Here is a 23,132-nt window from a genome sequence, read left to right on the forward strand (position 1 = left end):
CTTGGGTGGATATTGGAATTTATGTTTTACAGACAAGGAAACTTAGGTGTTTTGCCCAGGCTAATAAGTTATGCAAACACAATTCAAAATAGGTCTGTAGCTTTGGCTTTAAATACCTGGCTAGTGAGTAAAATTTTCATTTCATGTGTTGCATTCATGTGGTGGTTTTTGTAATCCAAGCAGTAATATGTATAGGAAGATTAGATTGTCAGTAATGTAAACAGTAGATTGGAGGGGAAGAAGCAAAGAGGGTCAGTCTTACTTGGTTGGATACTTTTATTTCTGTATTTCTCAATGATGTTATGTATACATTTTTTGTTTTTCAGAGAATGACTAATAGTAGCAGCTCCCCAAGCCTTCTAAATGACAGTGCCAAGCCATATGCAGGCCATGGTAAGACCTGGTCCATTTTGCTCGTGTGTGTCTGTGTATGCATTTCTTACTTTAAAAGCAATATGCAACCATTGTAGATATTTTGAAAATTGTAAACATGTATAAAGAAGAAATTAAAAATTATTATCTTCCCACTCAACTCCAACTATTGAGATTCAGATTCCAGGCCAGGCGTGGTGGCTCACGCCTGTAATCCCAGCACTTTGGGAGGCTCAGGTGGGAGGATTGACTGAGCCAGGAGTTTAAAACCAACCTGGAAAAAACAACAACAACAAAAAACCCAGCCTGGGCAATATAACAAGACCATGTCTCTATTCTTAAAAAAAAAAGAAAAGTGTATAAGTTATATAACATGCTATTAACATCTTGCTCTTTGCACTATTAGTTATTTAATGTTAAATTAATGTTAATTTTAGTGAAGGTGAGACTGAAAATCCAGGAAGAAGAAGGCAGAGAAATGAAGCAGTGGTCTATATGTACTACATTGTGAAGATATTTAAGGTTCCTGTACCTAAAGTCATTTATATACTTTTTAGGATTTAGCAGAACATTTAATGAGATTAATAAATAAAAAATTAAAGCTCAGAAATGAATATTTCAATATATCTCATGCATGCCTTTTCAGAGACTCTTCTTATTTGTAAAGCGAGAAGTAATTAAGACATATAGTGTCATTTGTAACTTCTTTGTACAGAGTAGTGGAATTTTGAACCTACGAAATTTTTGGATTTCATGTTTGTGTTTTGAAAAATGTAATATTTCCATCTTTAACAACTTAATAATTTAACTTTTTAGTAATAATATCAAACAACTGGTGATAGACTTTAAAATGTGGAATAGATAGTAAAGTAGATGGTTTTAAAGCCTTGCTCATGTGTCGAAATCCAAGACTGGATCTCTCAAGAGTATGAATATGGCTGACACTGCCCCCACCCTCCACTCTCCTTTTTTTCCTTCTCAAGATTTGGTCTCAAGATTACAAACCTTTATTTACTTTAGGTCGACTTACTTCCTTCATAAACATACTCACAATAGTATGGTTAACAGGTTTTTTTCTCTGATTTTTTTCTTTTTGGTCTAGTCAAATAGATCAAATCCATATAGCTTTTGAATACTTGAAAGCAAATTGTTTCGCCAGTTTGTGTTTTATTTGCTCAGAAAATATTTGAACATATCTGTGTGTTAGGTATTAAATATAATTATTGTGGCATTTGATTTTTTTACTATATAGCCATTGTCAAGTTAAACATTTATTAGATTTCTGGGTTACCTGAGTTTTATGTGTAGAAACTTATGTAACTTACCTTTCAGATCCTCTAACTTCACCTGCTTCATCCTTGTTTAATGACTTTGGTGCCCTCAACATCTCTCAGAGACGAAAGGTAGGTAAAATTGAAATTTGAATGAAACTAAATGGAATTTAGAAGTGATGTTGGCATTGTTACCTATGTAGTGTCAATGTTTTCATAAGTGGAGGGAGAGCTTTTTATGGGCTTTAGTGTTTTTCTTGCCTTTTGTTTATCCTTCATCTTTTTATATGTGGAAATTTCTTTGATCTGTGTACATGGAATAGAGATTTTGTGTGAAGGGATGAAATCCTACTGTTTATTTTTGTTCATTTTATTTATCTTAATATATTCTGTTTTTAAGAACATCTAATGTTATAGTTGCTGTTAATTGTAAGCATATTCATTATGTTTTAACTTTATTTTTGATGGCTTTATCTAAATTTCAAAGATTCTTGCCTAATTTACTCCTCATCACACAGCAAACTTAAAATTTTCAACTTTTCATAATTGGCCCAGCAATTAAAAAAGTTGAAAATCACTTCACATTAGAAATTAATTTTATTTGGAATTGAGATTGATAGGCCAAGTATAGATTTTTGAAGTATTTTATAAGGACTGATGTTGTGACAGATTGAATAATTTGATGCCTTTGAGTCTTAATGAGAATCTTGTTAAGACTAATAACCATCTAGAGAAGATAGTCTTTTTTGATTAGGATCAGTAACAGCTAAAGATGTTCAGAGTTACTATAAAGCTATAACATTGTTTCCTAAGTAATGGAAGCAAGACCCCAAATTTAATGAGTTTAATAAATATAAAATTAAAGCTCAGAAATGAAGATAAAATATTTCAATATATCATGAATATTAATTTTAGAATAACTTAAGAACTTAAGATACTTTTAAGAAGGATCTGATCAGCAGATAGTATAAAATGAAATTCAAGAAGACTGTGGTGGTGATGACTTAGCAGTGTATAGTTATCTCCAAACTCATTGAGTTGAATGCCCTAAATATGTATAACATTTTACATGTCAATCAGACCTCAATAAAGTGGTTAAAAAAATTGAGAAAGATTAGATTTTCTTAAGACAAAAAGAAAGTTATGAGGACAGATGTAAATTATATTAAAACCTCATGTATCTAATGTTATTTCCATTTTGAGACATGGATGAGAACAGGAAGGCAACTACAAAATGCTTTTTAGCAGCTAGAACGGATAGACTAAAATCTGTGGGTTTAATTTAATGGATTTTCTTATAGGCTCTTATCATGGATAAATTTACTCTTGGTTGACATACTTTTCATATAAACTGGAATACTTTGTTTCTAAATCCATACGTTAGAAGTGTAATAGAGTTGGATAGAAACAGGCCCAGGACAGTAGACAAAGCCTAACAGTGTGGAAGCAAGCAGTAAAATGCTGAAAAGCAAATACAAGCTGGACAAGTTATCTGGAGCTCTTTACAGGAAAACATAGTCTTTAAAGTGTCTTAGGCACTTCCCCAATGACTTTTTCTCATTTTAAAAATAATAATCAGTTAACTTGGCTGGGCGAGTTGGCTCAGGCCTATAATTCCAGCACTTTGGGAGGCCAAGGGAGGAGAATTGCTTGAGCCCAGGAGTTTGAGACCAGCATGTATAACATACCAAGACCCCATCTCTCCTAAAAATAAAAAAATTAGTCGGGTGTGGTGGTACACATCTGTAGTCCAGCTGCTTGATTGGCTGGGGTGGGAGAGCTGCTTGAGGCTGCAGTGAGCCAAGATCATGCCACTGTGCTCCAGACTGGATGACAGAGTGAGACCCAAAAAGATAAAAATCAGTTAATAACTAGCATTGCTGATGTATGAGTAGAAAGTAAAACTAGAATAACAAATTAATATTTTAAAGTATTTCTAATATAAGAGGTTGGTGAGATAAGTCTTAAAGTGGAAATACATGATTTAGAGTTCCTGACATTTACTTTTGAGAAAATAATAAAAATTATTAGAAATTTAGAAAGGGAAGATACAATACCTATTCTTTTTATAATTTATTTAAAAATAATAAAATGTGGGCCGGGCACAGTGGCTCAAACCTGTAATCCCAGCACTTTGGGAGGCCGAGGTGGGTGGATCACGAGGTCAAGAGATCGAGACGATCCTGGTCAACATGGTGAAACCCCGTCTCTACTAAAACTACAAAAAATTAGCTGGGCATGGTGGCACGTGCCTGTAATCCCAGCTACTCAGGAGGCTGAGGCAGGAGAATTGCCTGAACCCTGGAGGCGGAGGTTGCGGTGAGCCGAGATCGCGCCATTGCACTCCAGCCTGGGTAACAAGAGCGAAACTCCATCTCAAAAATAAAATAAAATAAAAAAAATAATAATAATAATAAAATGTTACTAGAATTTGACCTAAATATTTGGAGAGAAACTAGAATATATCCAATGGAAGCAGACTAATATAGAAACATGAGTACTGTGGTATTTGAGGTCCTCAATCACCCATTTTTTGACCTTTCGCCAACTTTCTAGGCTGTAATCGTCCCATCTGTGAAATGATGAGCATGACCTCATCATTACCATAGTTGCTGTGATGTAATTCATCTTTAAAACTTAATGTCTGTCTAAATTGAAAGCATCCACATGTCAGTTTCTACTTAGAAATTTGTGGTTCTTATATTCTTATAGCTTGAAGGATCATATTTTCTTGCCATTTATGTTTAAAATGATGTGTAATCTGGAGACACAGTTTTTCCAGTAGTGAGCAATATAGGTAGAAATCTGGGTACAGGCTGCATATATTTTTACATTGTTAATGGTTGAATTGAAGAGGTTTCAAATTTCAAAATCTCTTTACATTAGAAATACTCTTGGCATAGGAGTATGGCATATTACATATTGTGAACTAAAGGCATATGAAGAAATTATCTGTTTAACAAAGTAATTTTACTGGAAGTAACTCAAAATTATGAATATTATAATTCCAAATTTATCTCAGCAGGTTAGCATGATTACATAGTGACATTTTGTTTTATAATGATACAGGAGATCAGGTAGGCTGTACTTACCGCTGTTTCATAGCTAGTGAGATAAATTATTTTCTGAAAATCTCAGTTGGGCCAATCTCTGAGCCAGATATGCTAACTTTTGCCTTTGGGGTTATGTGATTTACTGGGGTCAGATTAGTCAGGTGTTTGTATAGTAGTCATTTTTACTATATGCTGTGTGGACAAATTGAAAAGAAAGGACTCAATTTTTTTCTTCCCTTAAATCTAATTGGAAATGCAATACATGAACCTAAGACAGAACATTTTACTCAGCAATATATTAATTAGTGGCAATTTAAATATTTGATGATTGCTAGGTAGCAAAGAATTCTCTAGATCCTGAGGAATTTATGGAGAAAAGGTGTTTCAAATTGGGTTTTTTGAGGATGAGGAATGTATAGAGGCAAAGATACCTAGGCAGAAGGTATGCTTGCCTACAAGTGATAGAGGCAGAAGGTATGCTTGCTTACAAGTGATAGAGGCAGAAGATATGCTTGCTTACAAGTGATAGAGGTAGGAGCTTTAGTAAACTCATTCTTTTCTTCTTCATTCTGAGAATTATAGATAAACTAAGAAAACATGGCTGAGGACCTTAGTATCTTTAGGAACTTAAAGGAAAATGTAGGGTGTAAAAAATAGTACAGAGTCTGTTACAGTGGCTCATGCCTATAATCCCAGTACTTTGGGAGGCTGAGGCTCAAGGATCACTTGAGGTCAGAAGTTTGAGACTAGCCTGGACAAGGTAGTGAGACCTGGTCTCTACTAAAAACTAAAAATATTAGCCGGGTGTCGTGGTGAGCACCTGTAGTCCCAGCTACTTGGGAGGCTGAGAGGTGGGAGGATGACTTGAGGCCAGGAGGTGGAGGCTGCAGTGAGCTGTGATCACTTCAGTGCACTCTAGCCAGTGTGACAGAACAAAACCCTGTCTCAAAACAAAACAAAAAAAAAAAACAGAAGAGTCACAGCCATATATCTGGGCTGTATAATTGTTAACTATGTGAGAAACTTCTTGAAGAGTTGTGTGTTGAGAATGTATGCCTTAGGGCAATACTACTCATCTGTGTCTCAGGACCAGTGTTAGTCCTTGAATTGTCTGTTAGAAGATAAACACTGAAAACAAATGTCTAGAGACTTCTATAACAATCTGATAATACTGTGACATTCAAACATGGAATCATTTTTCTAGTAATTCATTTTTATTTTATATAATTATAGGTCCATGATGTGTAGAAGATTTTTTTTAGTAAGTTATCTTTTTTGATGTTTGAGAAGCACTGATTTTCTTTTATTTGCCACATTAGGAATGCCTAATTTTATAGATCAAAAAAGTAACCATTATTTGAGTTTTGTTAAAAGTAAGAGTTAATATACAAGAGATTATTACATGAATAAACCTTAATAGCAAGATAGACAAAATTAAATTTGAGCACTGTGATGAAAAGAAGTAGTTTTGAGAGTCACTGTGAATCACAAATGTGATCTAGACAAGCATTAAAATTTCCTGTGAGAAATTATTTGGGAACAAAGTTATCTTTACAACAGAATTAGATGTTGGAATATAGATAGTCATAAATGAAGTGGATCAGTGCTATGATATCTTGCTAATGATTCTTGCCAAGATAGAAATTTTTATGTAGGGCAACCACCTGTGATTGAGGCAAGTCCTAGGCAAAATGAGAAATATTTCAAATTTGTCCTAGCATGCCTGGCTTCCCCCTTTATATTTTTCTGGGCTATTGCCCTTCTTCACCTTCTTTTTTTGTTCACCTAGTCACATGCTTATTCAGCTTCCCCCTACTACTTTCATTTATTAAAGCAAAAAAGGTCTGATACCCATCATTTATATTTCTTTGGTTTACTTTAGTATGCTATTTCAGTCAATATGCAGTTTTACCTGGATATTTGCATTATATTTCTAATAGTGAGATAACAGATTTTTCACTTTTGTAAATTTTTTTTTCAAGTTTTAATAACAAGTTAAATTATTTGGGGTTAGGAGGCAGAGACTTCAGAATTATCATGTTTATTTCTTCTGTTCTTGCTTTTAAAGCTTTTGGTTAGGACTAGGGGAGTAGAGACCAAAGGGAGCTGCTGGTTCTTAGCTTATTTGTGAGGAGATGTGGATGCTAGAGATACAGTTCTGGATTTGCTTGAGAGAAAAATTCACTAGCAGTACTTTTCTCTGCTTTCTTCTTTGTTTGAACCTAGCTTGGGTCTCCCTTTTGCACTGTTCTTTATCTTAAGAGCATCCATCCCTCTCGTTACAAAACTAACTGATGGTAAATATTTTACATTTCTTGATTAACTTGGCATTTAAAATTTCTTACAGCATTTCTATTCTAAAGTCTTTCTTTGAAAGATGACTTTTACATTATTTCTACTCTAGGAAAGAAAATACGGAACAATAAGGACTAGAGCGTATTTATGGTAGAGTTCCTTTATGGAGAAAGATAAAATAAATTTGGAGAAATTAATAGGATTATAGTGTAGACAGTTTGGAATGTAAATCTTGTCTTAATCCTGCTGAGGTTAGGTTAGGCCCTTTTGGCATACTGAATCAAGTATTGATGTCAGGGAAAATAAGGAGAAAATGGAGAAGACATCGAAAAACAAAATTTTAAAGGAGATTACAATCTAAACTTAATCTCTAAAGCAATTGCTTTTAGGTTCTTTATGCATGTTCTCTAAGAAATAATGTTTTACTTGGTGTTTAGATTTCCAGTAAGCCACATCAGTATATTTTACCCACTGAGTATTGTTCAGTAATGTTTCTGGGAAATTGTGGCTAGAATTCCAAATTAATGCCCTCAGAGCTATTATGCTCTAAAATCACTAAACATCCATTCCTCTCCGCTTGTCAAGGTGGAGAAGTGAGGGCAGGGTGAGGTGGCTCATGCCTGTAATCCCAGTACTTTGGGAGGCGGAGGCTAGCGGATCACGAGGTCAAAAGATGGAGACCATCCTGGCCAACATGGTGAAACCCTATCTCTACTAAAAATACACAAAATTAGCTAGACGTGGTGGCGTGCGCTTGTAGTCCCAGCTACTCAGGAGGCTGAGGCAGGAGAATCGCTTGAACTTGGGAAGCAGAGGTTGCAGTGAGCTGAGATTGTGCCACTGCACTCCAGCCTGGTGACAGAGTGAAACTCTGTCTCAAAAAAAAAAAAAGATGGAGGGGAGGGAATGTGTGCCATCTCAGCCTAAGCCATGTTCAGATGAACTTTTAGGCTTAGTGATAGATATGTTTTCCTGTGGAAACTGACACAGTTGTTGGAGTCCAAGTTTGGGTGGTGGAGGAGGCACCCATGTGTGGTTCCTGTTTATAGCTTACTCAGAGTCTCTTGGTGAATTTTAATTTCTCAGAGAACAAACAGTAGGAAGGATAACAACATGGCAGTGTTGAATAGTGGTTAAGCCTTCAGGGTTTAGAGTTAGATGCAAGACAGTCAGGATTGAATTTGTATTGCTTCACTGATTATTTTTGTGCCCTTAACTTAGTAAACCTTTTTGTTTCTTCATTTGCAAGATGATAATATGGAACCTACTATGTAAGGTTGTTTTGCGGAGTAAATGGGATGTGTTGCCTGTCACAAAGTGGTGACTGTTATTGGTAGTAGGTAATACATGGTATTGGTCAAATTTGAACTTTGCTTGGAAATTGTTAACTGTTGTTAAATAAGTATCCCTGGCTACTCACTCTGGATCAGGCTATATTAAAACTGTCCTCTGGAAACATGGTTCTCTAGCTGCTCTGAGGATATCTACCTTTTCTTTGAGATGTTCAGTCCTCCTCCTCCCCCAGTATTAATTTTTTGCCTTCTTCCTCACAGAAACTTCTTCCTGTTAGCTTCTCAAATGTATCCTCCAGATTATGTGAAAATCCATTGGGGGTTTCTTGCAATGTAATTGCAGACAGATAGAACCTTGATTTTATTTATATGGATGATGATTTTCTGTATTTGTTCCAGATAATATGGTAAAATTAAATAATTATTTTATAAATTGTTTTATATTTAACATATTATTTAGCTCCCTGAGCAATTCTTTGGGAGACACTATTTTTTTTGTTTTGGGAAATGGCAGTTTGAGAGAGAAAGTAATTTCTATAGACTTAATTACATAGGGCAATATGAGAAGGGTAAATTGACTGAGTTTACTATAGGGTGAAAAATAGGCCACTGGTAATATGGAGAGGTGGAGATAAAAGATCGTTTAACTTTTTATGTCTGCTTTTTCCACTTGAGTAATTTTTTCAGTGTAAATTTCTGTCAAAATGATTTCTGGGGCAAGTATATACAATCGAATTTTTGATAATTGACAGAAAACCTTTCAGAAACGCAGCACAAATTTATATTCCAACTAATAGGAGCTGGTTTTTCTACAGTCTTGGAAACACTGGGCTATATGTATACAAATCTTTAATATTTTTGTAATTTTATAGGCCAAAATCCTCATTTAAATTAGATGGTGCTATAGACTTCTGTGTTTATTGGTCGTTGGTGTTCTTTCATGTCCTTTGCTCATTTCTTATTGGGCTATTTTAAAAATTCATCGTAAGAGCTCTTTGTACATTAGAGATGTAAATCTCTTCAATCAGATATTACAGTCTTTTCCTCCATATTGTTTTTGGTCTTGAGTTTCACAAGTAATTTATGCTGTCAGTTTTGAAATGTCATGCTTACTCTGTTTCTCTCATACTATGTTTAAAATAGCAAAATATTAAGCCCTTTTTTGTTAGAATAACATGGAACTCTCTGATCTAATGAGTTAGTAATTTGAATATAAAGGGCTATTATTGTTTTTATATAATTAATTTAAATACACTGTGATTTTTATTGTGAATGATCTCTACTCTCTTTTTTCTGATTTTTAACTGGTAGGCTTGAATGTTCTTTTTGTTGGTTATCTCCAGTCTCAGTCTATTCTTTTCTTAAAATATACAGGTAACACTAGATTGAAACTTGCTAAAAATATGATAGTTCTTATAGAGAAAGACTTTGAGAGTTGACTTCTTTTCCTGCTAAGTAAAGAGTATTTGTGGTTGAGTTTCCTGGATTGGGTTGACACAAAGATGTACTTTGGAAAGAACAGATTAAATTTTGTTTTAACAAGTGTGAGGTTCAACCATGTACTTCTTGTACTTTATTTTAATTGGCACATTGTGTACAGTGAGCATTTGTTTTTGTTGAATCAAGAAAGCTTCCTCCAAATTCATGATTCTAGGAAGATTTTGTTCTATTGATTGATTTTTTTTTTTTTTTTTTTAATTTTAATTTTTTTTTAACAAGAGCTCTCATGAGTTTGTTTTGGAAGCCCCTTTTTTTTTTAAAGGTGAGTGTGGTCATATGGTGTTTGATGCTTTATCGTATTTAAACATGTGATCTGAAATTTTCATATGACTTTTATATACAGTTTGTAATACTGTTGGCTATACTCATCTAGTTTTTATAGCTTTGAAGATTTTGAGTTCTTACACAGTAATGGTTGTTTAGTAAAATGGTGGTGCATTTACCACTTGGACCTACAAACTAGTAGATCATTCTGAGGTTAGCTGGTTGACTTCTTTATAATCTGGTCATTCTATTTGCAAAGTATTTAGGTATTAGCTGGTATTTAGGTGCCTAGCATTATTGGTAGCTCGTCTCTGTTTTCCTAGTAGGTAGGTGTGGGGAATGAATTTGTAAAGGTGAACTTAAAATTCTCATCCACAAGCATGCTAGCCTAAGCTCCAAGTTAAACATAACCAAAACCATGTGGCTTTCCCCAACTGTATTTTATTCTCAAGATTTGTTGTCCTTGTATTTTGGAAATGGGGAAGGAGAACTTTTTAATTTTAGTTATTTGAATGAAGTCTTTAGCTGTTCTCGTTGATTGCATCCATGCTAATTAAATATAAAAAGATTTATTCAGCTCGGCTTAGTGGCTCACACCTGTGATCCCAGCAGTTTGGGAGGCCAAGGCGGGCAGATCAGGAGGTCAGGAGATCGAGACCATCCTGGCTAACACGGTGAAACCCATCTCTACTAAAAATACAAAAAATTAGCTGGATGTGGTGGTGGGCGCCTTGTAGTCCCAGCTACTCGGGAGGCTGGGGAAGGAGAATCGCATGAATGCAGGAGGCGGAGGTTGCAGTGAGCCGAGTTCTTGCCACTGCGCTCTGGCCTGGGAGACAAAGTGAGACTCCGTCTCAAAAAAAAAAAAAAAAAAAAAAAAAGATTTATTCATTTGGGTATTTGTATTTGGTTATCTTAGGCTTAGCTAGAATGACATTAAAATTGTAATGTCTTAAGAAGTATTATAGAGTATGGAATCGATTTCTTTGAGTTGGAGACAAGATGTTATAGCTAAGAGTACAAGTGTTAGAACCCGACCTTATATAAATTTTGAGATAATAGGTTTCCTCTCAGACTTATTTTTATCATCTGTAAAGTTGGTATAAAATAGGCCGTATGTCACAGAATTATGTGAATTAAATACATTAACGGATATAAAGTGTGTATAGTGCCTTGCGCTTGTCAAATGATAGTTATTATTATAGTTTTCTATTAGGATCTGCAATTTAAAAATTTGTTTATCTGAGGCCGGGTGTGGTGGCTCACACCTGTAATCTCAGCACTTTGGGAGGCTGAGGTGGGCAGATCACAAGGTCAAGAGATTGAGACCATCCTGGCCAACATGGTGAAACCCCGTCTCTACTTAAAAAATAGAAAAATTAGCTGGGCATGGTGGTGCACACCTGTAGTCCCAGCTAAGTGGGAGGCTGAGGCAGGAGAATTGCTTGAACCCGGGAGGTGGAGGTTGCAGAGAGCCGAGATTGTGTCACTGCACTCCAGCCTGGTGCCTGGGGACAGAGTGAGACTCTGTCTCAAAAAAACCAAAAATTTGTTTATCTGTATCTAGGTATGTACAAAACCACTTTTCGTTATCTACCATCTTTGTTTAAATTATAGTAAAACCCATTTCTGAAAAAGTATACACATACAAGTTAAATAAAATGGAAACTTTTGCTAACAAACCAGTAGACATTCTGGCAGCTACATAGTGACAGCTACAGCTAGTGCTTGACTTACGACCACGATTGGTTCCGACAGACCCGTCGTAACACAATTTGGTCGTAAGTTGTGTAGGCTATGCACACGGAGTTGGTAGTGCTGCTGGAAGCTGGTCCGCACTGTCGTACGCCCAGCTGGGTGACGTTTGCGCTGCCAGACGCGGAGCAGTCGTGGCTAGCGTTTGTGGTCGTAAAGTCGAATGGTCGTAAGTTGCATTGGTCGTAAGTCGATCAATACCTGTATGTGGGAGACTGAGGTGAGAAGTTTGAGTTCAGGGGTTTGAAGCTGCAATGAGCTATGATCGGGCCACTGTGTTCTAGCCTGGGCAACAAAACAAAACTGTGAATATAATGAATACATTTGATAAGGGACTGAAATTGATAGAAAACTTTAATGTTCATTACAATTGATAGATTATCATGGAAATAATTTTCTTGTTTAAAGAAATAAAATTGGCCTGGCATGGTGGCTCATGCCTGTAATGTCACCACTTTGACAGAAGGTAAGGCAAGAGGATTGCTTGAGACCAGCCTGGGCAACATGGTGAGACTCGTCTTTAAAAAGAAAAAAGAAAAGGCCTAGCAAGATGACCCACACCTCTAATTCCAGCACTTTGGGAGGCTGAAATGAGTGGATAACTCAAGCCCAGGAGTTCGAGACCAGCCTGGGCAACATGGCAAAACACTGTCTCTACAAAAAAATACAAAAATGAGCTTGGCTTGGTGGTACACTCCTATAGTCCCAGCTACTTGGGAGGCCGAGGTGGGAGAATCACTTAAGCCTGAGAAGTTGAGGCTCCAGTGAGCGGTATTTGTACCACTTCACTCCAGCCTGGGCAACAGAGCAAGACCCTGTCTCAAAAAAATACAACAACTTATTTTCACTCAAAACATTTTAATAACTTTGGCATGCTATTTTATTTCTTCATATCTGCTATGTATTGTGGTTCCAGTCTAAAGCACAAGGATATAAGAAGTTGCAATTTGGTGTTCCAGTTCTTTAGAAATTGGATGTGCCCTTGCATAGCAAGATCTTCCAACTGATTTTATTTTTGGTAGCATAAAATTCCTTTGTAACACTGAGATTTTAAGAACATAAGTAAAGACTGCTTTGTAGACTTTTAAAAATTACTATATAGATAATGTTTGTCCCCCTCAATGACCTAACTCATAGCAGAGGCTAAAAAATGTATACATATGTTTACACATGTAAATTATGTTCTGCTATGTTTGATATAATTTATTTTTCTCATATTTTTTTTTTTACTTATTTTTATTTTTTATTTTTCATAGAGATGGTAGATGGTGTCTTGCCATGTTGCCCAGGCTGGTCTCAAACTCTGACTTCAAGTGATCTCCTGTTGCATCCACCCAGTTTAGCTGGGACTATAGGCACATGCCACCATTCCCAGCTAATTTTTAAAATTTTTGTGGAGACTGGGTCTCACTGTGTTGCCCATGTGGGTCTTGAACTCCTGGCCTTAAGTGATGTTCCTGTGTCAGCCTCCCAAAGTGCTTAGATTATAGGCCTGAGCCACCTCACCTGGCCCAATAAATGATTTAAATGACACTTTAAAATGATTTATGTTTTATTAATCAGAACATCTTTACAAACTTGAAAAATAGTAGTACATATACGTGTAATATATCTCCTTTCAGACACTGCATAAATGAATATATGAATTTATTATCTTTTCCAGCATCCACTCTACAACCTATGCCCTGACACCCCTAAGGGTCTTAGATACATCAATTAAGAAACCTCTGGGCTAGGATTTACTATACATTTGTTTCAAAATAAGCCTGCATTTCTTTTACAATCTCCTCTGACTCCTAATGGTTTTTTTTCCTATTCATTAAATATCCTGATACTTTAGCATATCTGTAATTATAAAAAATATCAAATTATATCATTAATGATTAATCACTTGAAGCCAGGAGTTTGAGACCAGTCTAGGTAATATAGCAAGTCCTGGTCTCCACAAAAAATTTTAAAAAGTTAATGGAGCATGGTAGTGTGCACCTGTAGTGTCAGCTGTCTGGGAGACTGAGGTGGGAGGATCGTTTGAGGTCAGGAGTTTGAAGCTTCAATGAGCTGTCCTCTGGCTGCTGCATTCCAGCCTGGGCAACAAAACAAGACTGTCTAGAAGAAAAAGAAAAAAAAATGAAAAACAACTACATTGTTGCAGAGTACAAATAGTGAAATGATTATTTATACAATGATTATGTTTTTGATGTTCAAAGGAGGTTCTTGTAATTCACAGCATTGAAAACTTTTTGTCCTGAAGCAACAGTTCGTTTTCTCTAGTTCGTTATTAATCAGTAGACCATGATATGTAATAATATGAGACTGATAATGTGAGGCTTTTTGGAGATGGTGCTGTTTTGCAATTACAAAAGAGTTGTGATCTGAAAATTGGTCTGTTACTTGGTAGCTTTAACTACATTTTCTATACAAGTGGTGTATTTATAGATTGTTCCTTTAGCTGGACTCTGAGCTTTTGGGAGAAGAGAATAGATCTTCTTGATAATTTTATTTTTAAGAATGGTAGAGAGGCTTATACTGAAATGTCGAGTAAGTCAAGGAATGAAAAAGCATATGTGTGTGCATCTAAGACTTCAGAACTAAAAGTCCTAAAATTACCTTCTACTGTTCTTTCCTTTGACATAGTGAGTCTAGAGGCTTAGCTCCCTTGTTAGGAATGAGAGTGCACTTCCCTTAGTCCTAAACCACTGGAACTGGCTGGCTTTTTTTTTTTTTTTTTTCCTGAGATGGAGTCTCACTCTGTCACCCAGGCTGGAGTGAAATAGCACGATCTCAACTCACTGCAACCTCCACCTCCTGGGTTCAAGTGATTCTCCCACCTCAGCCTCCTAAGTAGCTGGGATTATGGGCATCCACCATCACGTCTGGCTAATTTTGGTGTTTTGTGGACCTGAAGTTTCACCAATTGGCCAGGTTTGTGTTGAACTCCTGACCTCAGGTGATCCTCCCACCTCAGCCTCCCACAGTGCTGGGATTTCAGGAGTGAGCCCCCAAGCCCAGCTGGAACTGGCTTTGTGAAATGGGGCAAAGGTTTTTGGAAAAGCTAGGGCTTTGGGGACTTATAAGTAGTGGTCTTCAAAGCTCTCAGTGTTGAGGTCAAGCTCCAAAGGGGCAAGGAGCCACAAGGACTTGATATGTTGAATTTTTAAACCCCTACTCATTTTCATTTTTGGGAGTGGCCCTGATTTCTGTTTGTACCACTCGTTATTTCTTCTCCAGATCTTTTCTCTGATGTTATTGAGAACTTTACTTCTCAAAGTGCGATTACCGAACCAGGAGTGCACTCTTGGGAGCATCTTTAGAAACACAGAATCTTAGGCCTTACTCTATGGCCTACTGAATCAGAATCTTTTATTTTAACAAGATCCCTAGAAGATTCTTATGTTCACTATTACTTGAAAAGTGCTACTTTAGAATATATTTTCAAACCTTTTCTTGTTCTTGAGAACTTTTATTCAGGCCTTGTGATGTTTTTGTTTGTTTTTATATTTTATTTTTGAGACAGAGTCTTGCTCTTATGGCCCAGGCTAGAGTGCAGTGGTACAATCTTGACTCACTGTAACCTTTGTCTCCCGAATTCAAGTGATTCTCCTGCTTTAGCCTCCAGAGTAGCTGGGATTACAGGCATGCACCACCATACCTGGCTAGTTTTTGTATTTTTTAGTAGAAACAAGGTTTTACCATGTTGGCCAGGCTGGTCTTGAACTCCTGACCTCAGGTGATCTGCCCGCCTTGGCTTCCCAAAGTGCTGGAATTACAGGCATGAGCTACTGCACCTGGTCGGTTTGTTTTTTTTTGAGATAGTCTCATTCTGTTGCCAAGTTAGAGTGTAGTGGCACAGTCATAGCCCACTGCAGCTTTGAATTCCTGGGCTAAAGTGATTCCCTCACTTCAGCCTCCTGAATAGCTGGAATTACAGGCACACCACCACACCTGGCTTATTAAAAACAATTTTTTTGGGGGGTGGGTAGAGATGAGGGTTTCACTGTGTTGCCCAGGCTGGTCCTTGAACTCCTGGCCTCAAGCAGTCCTCCTGCCTTGCTCTTCCAGAGTGGTAGGATTACAGGTGTGAGCTGCTGTGCCTGGCCTCTGCTGGATGTTTTACTACAAGAAAAGGGTTGTATTAGTCCATTTCGACACTGTTAAAAAGAAATACCCGAGACTGGGTAATTTATTAAGAAAAGAGATATAACTAACTCACAGTTTCACATGGCTGGCAGGCCTCAGGAAACTTAAAATCATGGTAGAAGGGGAAGCAGCCTTTCCTTCACAGGGAGGCAGGAGAGAGAAGTGTTATGTGAATTGTCAAACATTTATATACCCATCAGAACTTGTGAGAACTCACTGACCATCGAAAGAATAGCATAACAGAAACCACCCCCATGATGCAGTCACCCCCTCGACACATGAGAATTATTAATATAATTTGAGATGAGATTTGGGTGGGGACAGAGCCAAACCATATCAAGGGGATTGGGAATTTTTGTGTACAATGTTAAATGGCACATAAGTGGAGCAGAAAAGCTGGTTATCAATAGGACATGGCATTTTAGAATGCTTTTATTTCATAGTAACCAGCAAGATGTGACCGATCAGGCTATCAAGAATAGAGGATCAATAAGGAAATTTACCTTTTTTGGGGGACTGTTGTGTTCTTAAGGTTGGTTTAGATAAGGATTTCTAGAAGCTAAGAAGGGAAGAGGAGTTGTTGCTTTGATTTGCTCTGAAGGAAAGGAAGGGGCTTGTATCTTAAAGAACTGAGAAAACTTTAGTAAATAAACATTTCTCATAAAATTGTGTTTGCCCCATTTATTTTCTCATGTTTTGTTTAACCTCTTTCCCTTAGCACCTGCTTCCAGTTAATCACCAATATTTGTTTTTAACCTACCAGATGTTTCTAGTAAGCCTTCACTAGTTCTGTATTTCTATTATTATTGCCTCAAGCTCATATCCTCCTTTCTCCACTAGCAATTCTTAGCCAGGGCAGTTGTATCTTTTCACCCCCAAAGGAGACATTTGGTAGTATGTGGAGACATTTTTGGTTGTTACAACTGGGTAGTTGGTGCTTACTGGTATTCAGCGGGAGGACAGAGATGCTGCTAAACATCCTACAATGCACAGGACAGCCCTCTCCCCGCTCCCCTCCATAAGAAAGAGTTATCCAAAGTCAATAGTGCTGATGTTGAGAAACCCTGACCTAGACAATTGCCAGAGTCCTCTAATTTGTTGACTGCCGCTTTTATTCCCTCTTCCCCAATTCATCCTCCACACTGCTACAGACCTTCCTTTCTAAAATGCAAATTTGATTTTGTCATTTCTTCATTGCCCATGGAATGATGCTCAAATTCCTTAGCATAGGATCTAAAACAACAATTTTTATTTACTTATTTTAATTTTAATTTTTTTTTTTGAGACAGGAGACCATATATCACTGCAGCCTTGACCTCCTGGGCTCAAGCGATGCTCCCATCTCAGCCTCCAACATAGCTGGGACTATAGGTATGGGCCACCATGCCCGGCTACTTTTTTCGTTTTTTTGTAGAGATGGGGACCCACTGAGTTTGTTGCCCAAGCTGATCTTGAACTTGGCTTGAACGGTCCTCCCACCTCAGCCTCCCAAAGCACCGGGATTACAGGCATGAGCCGCTGTGCTTGGCACTAAAGCAATACTTTAAAAAATTGTATTCAAGCTTCATCATTTGTTTTCAAACTTGACCTCTGCTAATGGTGAACTGAATACTTGTGGTTTCCTCTAAGCATCACCATGCTTCCATACATACTTTTCCCCAGCCTATACTACGAACTTCCATCACTCATTTTTCCTATCTAGGCACATTTATTCTTCCTTCAGAACTTCCTCAGGCATTTGCTTTCTCTGTGAAGCCACCTTTGTTTTCGCTCTATTCATACATGATTACTTACACATTATTATATCACAGTGGGTTATGATTATTTATATTTTTCTTACCTCCTAGCCTATATTCTGTCTTCCAGCAAATGTTGTGTGTTGTATTCATCATTGTATTCCAAATACTTAGAATGGTTCCTCATACTAAGTAGGTTCTCAGATGTTGGGTTTAAAGTACATTTTTTCTTCAAAGAGTAGTTAGTCATTTTGAAATTAGCGTATAGATGAGGTATTGTTACAGTTTACAGTCTATGCAGTGAAACTTTTCTATATAATCTTTTGTCTCACCATCATGTTTTCCATTCCTACCATCTCTTTTCAGGTGTTATTTTGTATTCTGTTGCTTATAATGGTACATTAAATAGTATTGATACCTTAGGGCAGGAGTATCCTATCTTTTGGCTTCTCTGGGCCACATTGGAAGAAGAATTGTCTTGGGTCACACATAATATACACTAACACTAATGATAGCTGATGAACTTTAAAAATTTGCAGAATCTCATAGTGTTTTAAGAAAGTTTACAAATTCGGGTTGGGCTGCATTTAGAGTCATCTTGGGCCTCGGGTTGGACAGGCTTGCCTTAGGATCTTTTCATTTAGTATCACAGAAGAGATTTACTTTTGGATTAGAGTTTAATCTCTGGTTGTTTATTGAAAAAATTTAGGGTTTATAATGGCACATATCTGGAGATCTCTTCTACCTAAGAGGAGAGGTATTAGGCTATTTAAGGGTGTTTGGGCATGGAGTGGAGGGAGAAGAGTGATGAATTCCCTTTTTGAAATGAAGAAACATCATTATTTAATGAGTGCAGTTAAGGAGTGAGGATGATACATTGGATGTACTTAAAACCTTTTTTGGGGCCAGGCAGGTGGATCACTTGAGCCCAGGAGTTTGAGACTAGCTTGTGCGACATAGAGAGACCCCCGCCTCTACAGAAAATACAGAAATTAGCCGGGCATAGTGGTACACACCTGTAGTCCCAGTTCTTCAAGAGGCTGAGGTGGGAGGATCCCTTGAGCCCAGGAGGCAGAGGTTGCAGTGAGCTGAGATTGCACCACTGCACTCCAGCCTGAGACCCTCCTGACTAATAAACCAAAAAACAAAACCAAAAAACCCAAGAAACAAAAACAAACCAAATAAACATCCTTTTTTTTCAATGCTTACTGTACTGCATAGAAAGTAAATTGTATTGACTGTAATAACTGGGTCAAAAGTACGTCTGAGACCTGGTATGGTGGCTCATGCCTGTAATCCCAACACTTTGGGAGGCCAAGGTAGGTGGATCACCTGAAGTCAGGAGTTTGAGACCAGCCTGGCCAACATGGTGAAACCCCGTTTCTAGTAAAAATACAAAACATAGCTAAGCATGGTGGCACATGCCTGTAATCCCAGCTACTCGGGAGACTGAGGCAAGAGAATCACCTGAATTCAGGAGGCGGATGTTGCAGTGAAATATCGCACCACTGCGCTCCAGCTTGGGTGATGGAATCTCAAAAAAAAAAACTCTGTGTAAAAAAAAAAAAAAAAAAAGTACATCTGAATTTGTGAAGGATCTGAATTACAGAAGACCTTTTAAAATAATAGTTTTCATGCATTCAGATATGTGACCTGGCATTTGGGTGTCCGGGTATAAATTATTTGACAACTTGAGATTTTGATTAAGTAAACATTCTTTGATATGTTGAACTTTCCTGGTAGAGTAAGGTTAATATTTAGCCCAGAAATTTTCTCCCCCCCCCCCATATATATATATATTTTATTATTATTATTATTATTTTTTTTTTTTTTAGAGACGGGGTCTCACTCTGCCACCCAGGCTGGAATGCAGTGGGCTCACTGCAACCTCCGCCTCCCGGGTTCAAGCAATTCTCCTGCCTCAGCCTCCCAAGTAGCTGGGACTACAGGCGCATGCCGCCACACCCGGCTAATTTCTTTTATATTTTATTAGAGATGGGGTTTCACCATGTTGCCCAGATCGGTCTTGAACTCCTGAGCTCAGGCAATCCGAGCTCAGGCAATCCGCCCACCTTGGGGTCCCAAAGCGCTAGGATTACAGATGTGAGCCACTGTTGCCTGGCCAAATATGAATCTTAAATTAGTGAATGTCTTATTAAGTTTATGTTATTCTAATTGTATGTCAAAGCCTTGTAGTTTTCTGTTTGAACACAAAAATACGCAATTTATTTCTTATACCCTTTCTAAGGAATTAAGGTACTAGAAATAACTTGTTTTAAAATTCTTTCACTTTTAATGTGGTTCCATGGCATGAATCATTAAGGGTACATACTTACAAAAGTTCCCTCTGTGGCTTTTCTAAAGTATCATAGGAAATAAAAAGAAAAAAAATTTCCTCTGATATAGACATAGAGACTAGTTAGATTGGTTCAAGATTTCATAAAGGTGTAAGTATGTTAGTCTCATAAAACTTTGTCCACTGGGCTGGACGTTATGGCTTACACCTATAATCCCAGCACTTTGGGAGATGGTGGATGGCTTGAGTCCAGGAGTTCAAGACCAGCCTGGGTGACATAATGAGACCCCATCTCTGCTAAAATTACAAGAATTAGCCTGTCATGGTGGCACATGCCCGTAGTCCCAGCTACTTGGGAGCCTGAGGCGGGAAGGTCACTTGACCCTGGGAAGTGGAGGTTGCCACTGAGCTGTAATTACACGATTGCACTCCAGCCTGGGCAACAGAATGAGGCAGTGTCTGAAAAAGAAAAAAGACCTTTCTTAATGCAAGTTTAGTTACTCTTTTTCTTTTTTGAGACGGAGTCTCGCTCTGTCCCCCAGGCTGGAGTGCAGTGGTGCAATCTTGGTTCTATGCAACCTCTGCCTCCCGGGTTCAAGCAAGTCTCCCTCCTCGGCCTCTCGAGTAGCTGGGATTACAGGCACCATCTCCATGCCTGGCTAATTTTTATATTTTTAGTAGAGATGGGATTTCACATGTTGGCCAGGCTGGTCTCGAACTCTTGCCCACCTTGGCCTCCCAAAGTGCTGGGATTACAGGTGTGAGCCCCACCCCTACCCCCACCCTCCCCCTTTTTTTTTTTTGAGACAGAGCCTCGCTCTGCTGCCCAGGCTGGAATGCATTGGCACCATCTCAGCTCACTGCAACCTCCGCCTCCCAGGTTCAAGCGATTCTCCTGCCTCAGACTCCTGAGTAGCTGGGACTACAGGTGCCACACCTAGCTAGTTTTTTGTAGAGATGGGGTTTCATCATGTTGGCCAGGCTGGTCTCGAACTCCTGACCTCATGGTCTGCCCGTCTCAGCCTCCCAAAGTGTTGGGATTATAGGCGTGAGCCATAGTACCTTTTTTTTTTTTTTTTTTTTTTTTTTTTTTTTTTTTTTATTTTTTTTTCTTTGTATTTGAGACAGAGTCTTGCTCTGTGGCTCAGGCTGGAACACAGTGGCATGAACTTGGCTCACTGCAACCTTTCCCTTCCAGATTCAAGTGATTTTCCTGCTTCAGCCTCCCAAGTATCTGGGACTACAGACATGCACCACCACACCTGGCTAATTTTTGTAATTTTAGTAGAGATGGGGTTTCACTATGTTGGCCAGACTGGTCTCGAACTCCTGACCTCAAGTGATCTAACCTCCTCAGCCTCCCAAAGTGCTGGCATTACAGGCATGAGGCATCACACCTGGCCTTGTCCTCTTTAAATCAAGGACAGTATAGCGGATGCACACTTGTGTAGTAGAGAATCTAATTTGCATGGAATAATTTACATAGGCATTATTTGCAAGGCTTTTGAAATTTAGAAATCATGTCTTTTTCAAATTGGTTCTCTTTATACTGGAAAAAGTAATAAATATGTTTGACTGGCTATGGCTTTTTTTTTTTTTTTTTTTTTTCCCCCAATAGAGATAGGGTCTTGCTATGTTGCCCAGGCTGTTCTGGAACTCCTGGGCTGAAGTGATCCTCTTGCCTTGACCTCCAAAGTGCTGGGACTGTAGGCATGAGCCTGGCCAGCATCTTATTTTGAAGAAACTTAATTTTAACTCTTTGTTTCAGCAGTCTTATAACTCATGACAGAACAATGAGTAAACACATGTTTTCTTATTTCAGAGTTTAAATTAGATACCTTCCCAAGCATGAATTAGTGTTTCCTGAAGGGAAAAAATACAGTTTTCCTTAAGATGCAGTATAGTACAAATTTGCTGTAATTAAGAGAAGCAAGATGGTGGAAACAATCACTTACTTTTACAGATAAATGTTCTGCTAACCACTATTCAGATGGTTTATTCATTTTCTTCTGTTAGGCAAAGAATTTATGATTTTATTGAATGATTTCTTCAGTATCAATCTGTTCATATTATTGAGATTCAAAAGATCAGTTAAATTTGTGTTCCTGTTTTGTTTTTGTTGTTTTTAAGTCTGAGTTGTTTTTTTTTTCTAATTGATAACTTAGGTTGAATGCCTATTTAAGATAGAGTGACTTGAAATCAGGTCTAATGTGCATAGAATTAAAACTTTTTAAAAAATCCAATTTCTTAGGAATCAACTGCTTTTTTTTCTTAAAGTGAGTTAGTTCTCAGTAAGAAATAAAGTAACAAGATGGGGAGCTGAAAAAGATGTAGTTTGGAGAACTTAAAATAAAAAATCTCTATTCTGTGCCCTTGAAAGCATTTCTTCATATTGCAGTGAGAATAGGTAAGTGACAGTAAAAAAAAATTTTGCAAAGCATTTTCCTTTGCTGACAAGTTAAATTTCTATTCATTAAGTAAAGTCTTATAAAATTAGATTAAAATGTATTTTTCTAAAAACATCTGTTTATATAATATTCTTCAGCGCATTAGGATGGTGGGTTATTTTGGAGGTGTGGGTTTGGTGCAGGGGTGGGAGATGGTGGGTGGTGGTAAGGATATTAGAAGAGGTGTTTTAGAAACTTGACCTGTTTCCTATCCCAACATTCCCAGTATCTTCTATATGTTAGTTATGTTAGTTTAGCTTGGTGTGGGGGATGTTAGGAGTGGCTTGGTTTCTTTCCTTCTTTTTCCTAGCCAAGGAAGTATCGCCTGGGGATGCTGGAGGAGAGGCTAGTTCCGATGGGATCAAAGGCACGAAAAGCAAAGAACCCTATTGGCTGCCTTGCTGACAGGTGTAAATCAGGAGTACCCATCAATATGGTTTGGTGGAACAGAGTCACAGAAAACAATTTACAGGTAAAAATAATTTTTATTAGACATTTCTTGAAAGTGAATATCTTGGCTGCTTTCTGTGTCTGTTTGGGGTGATGGGTGTGAAAGGATTGGATGACTTAGCTGATATACTTGGGTGATTTAAAAATTTCTAATCAGAGTAAGGTTAGTGACCCCTTAACCAACTAAATAATTTTTTTCTTGGTGGCTTTTTGAGCTTTTCCTCTCTGTAGAATATTTTACTTTTTTTCGTTTGATTGTTTTTT

The 23,132-nt window shown here is 37.7% G+C and overlaps 1 protein-coding gene and 2 long non-coding RNA genes across 5 annotated transcripts in view; 2 read left to right on the forward strand and 1 right to left on the reverse strand.

Moving 5' to 3' along the window:
- The window catches only part of PAN3 (poly(A) specific ribonuclease subunit PAN3), a 160,478-nt gene that overhangs the window by 35,938 nt on the left and 101,408 nt on the right, over positions 1-23,132 (forward strand). For 2 of the 3 annotated variants that reach the window (XM_032294390.1, XM_032294391.1), the window contains exons 3-5: positions 327-393; positions 1,705-1,775; positions 22,729-22,890. In XM_032294390.1, coding sequence (XP_032150281.1) covers positions 327-393; positions 1,705-1,775; positions 22,729-22,890 — 300 coding nt within the window. The remainder of the gene's footprint in view (positions 1-326; positions 394-1,704; positions 1,776-22,728; positions 22,891-23,132) is intronic. The other variant, XM_032294392.1, reaches the window with a different exon arrangement.
- Positions 4,063-5,274, forward strand: LOC116562258. The gene is made up of 2 exons (XR_004273850.1): positions 4,063-5,138; positions 5,171-5,274. It is a non-coding gene; the product is annotated as an uncharacterized LOC116562258 (long non-coding RNA).
- LOC116562259 lies at positions 9,488-21,862 on the reverse strand. Its single transcript, XR_004273851.1, has 3 exons — positions 21,852-21,862; positions 12,542-12,547; positions 9,488-9,565 (listed from the first exon to the last, which is right to left on the reverse strand). It is a non-coding gene; the product is annotated as an uncharacterized LOC116562259 (long non-coding RNA).

Source organism: Sapajus apella, unplaced genomic scaffold (assembly GCF_009761245.1).
Source record: "Sapajus apella isolate SASKATOON/1434 unplaced genomic scaffold, GSC_monkey_1.0 scaffold32, whole genome shotgun sequence".
Lineage (NCBI taxonomy): Eukaryota > Metazoa > Chordata > Mammalia > Primates > Cebidae > Sapajus > Sapajus apella.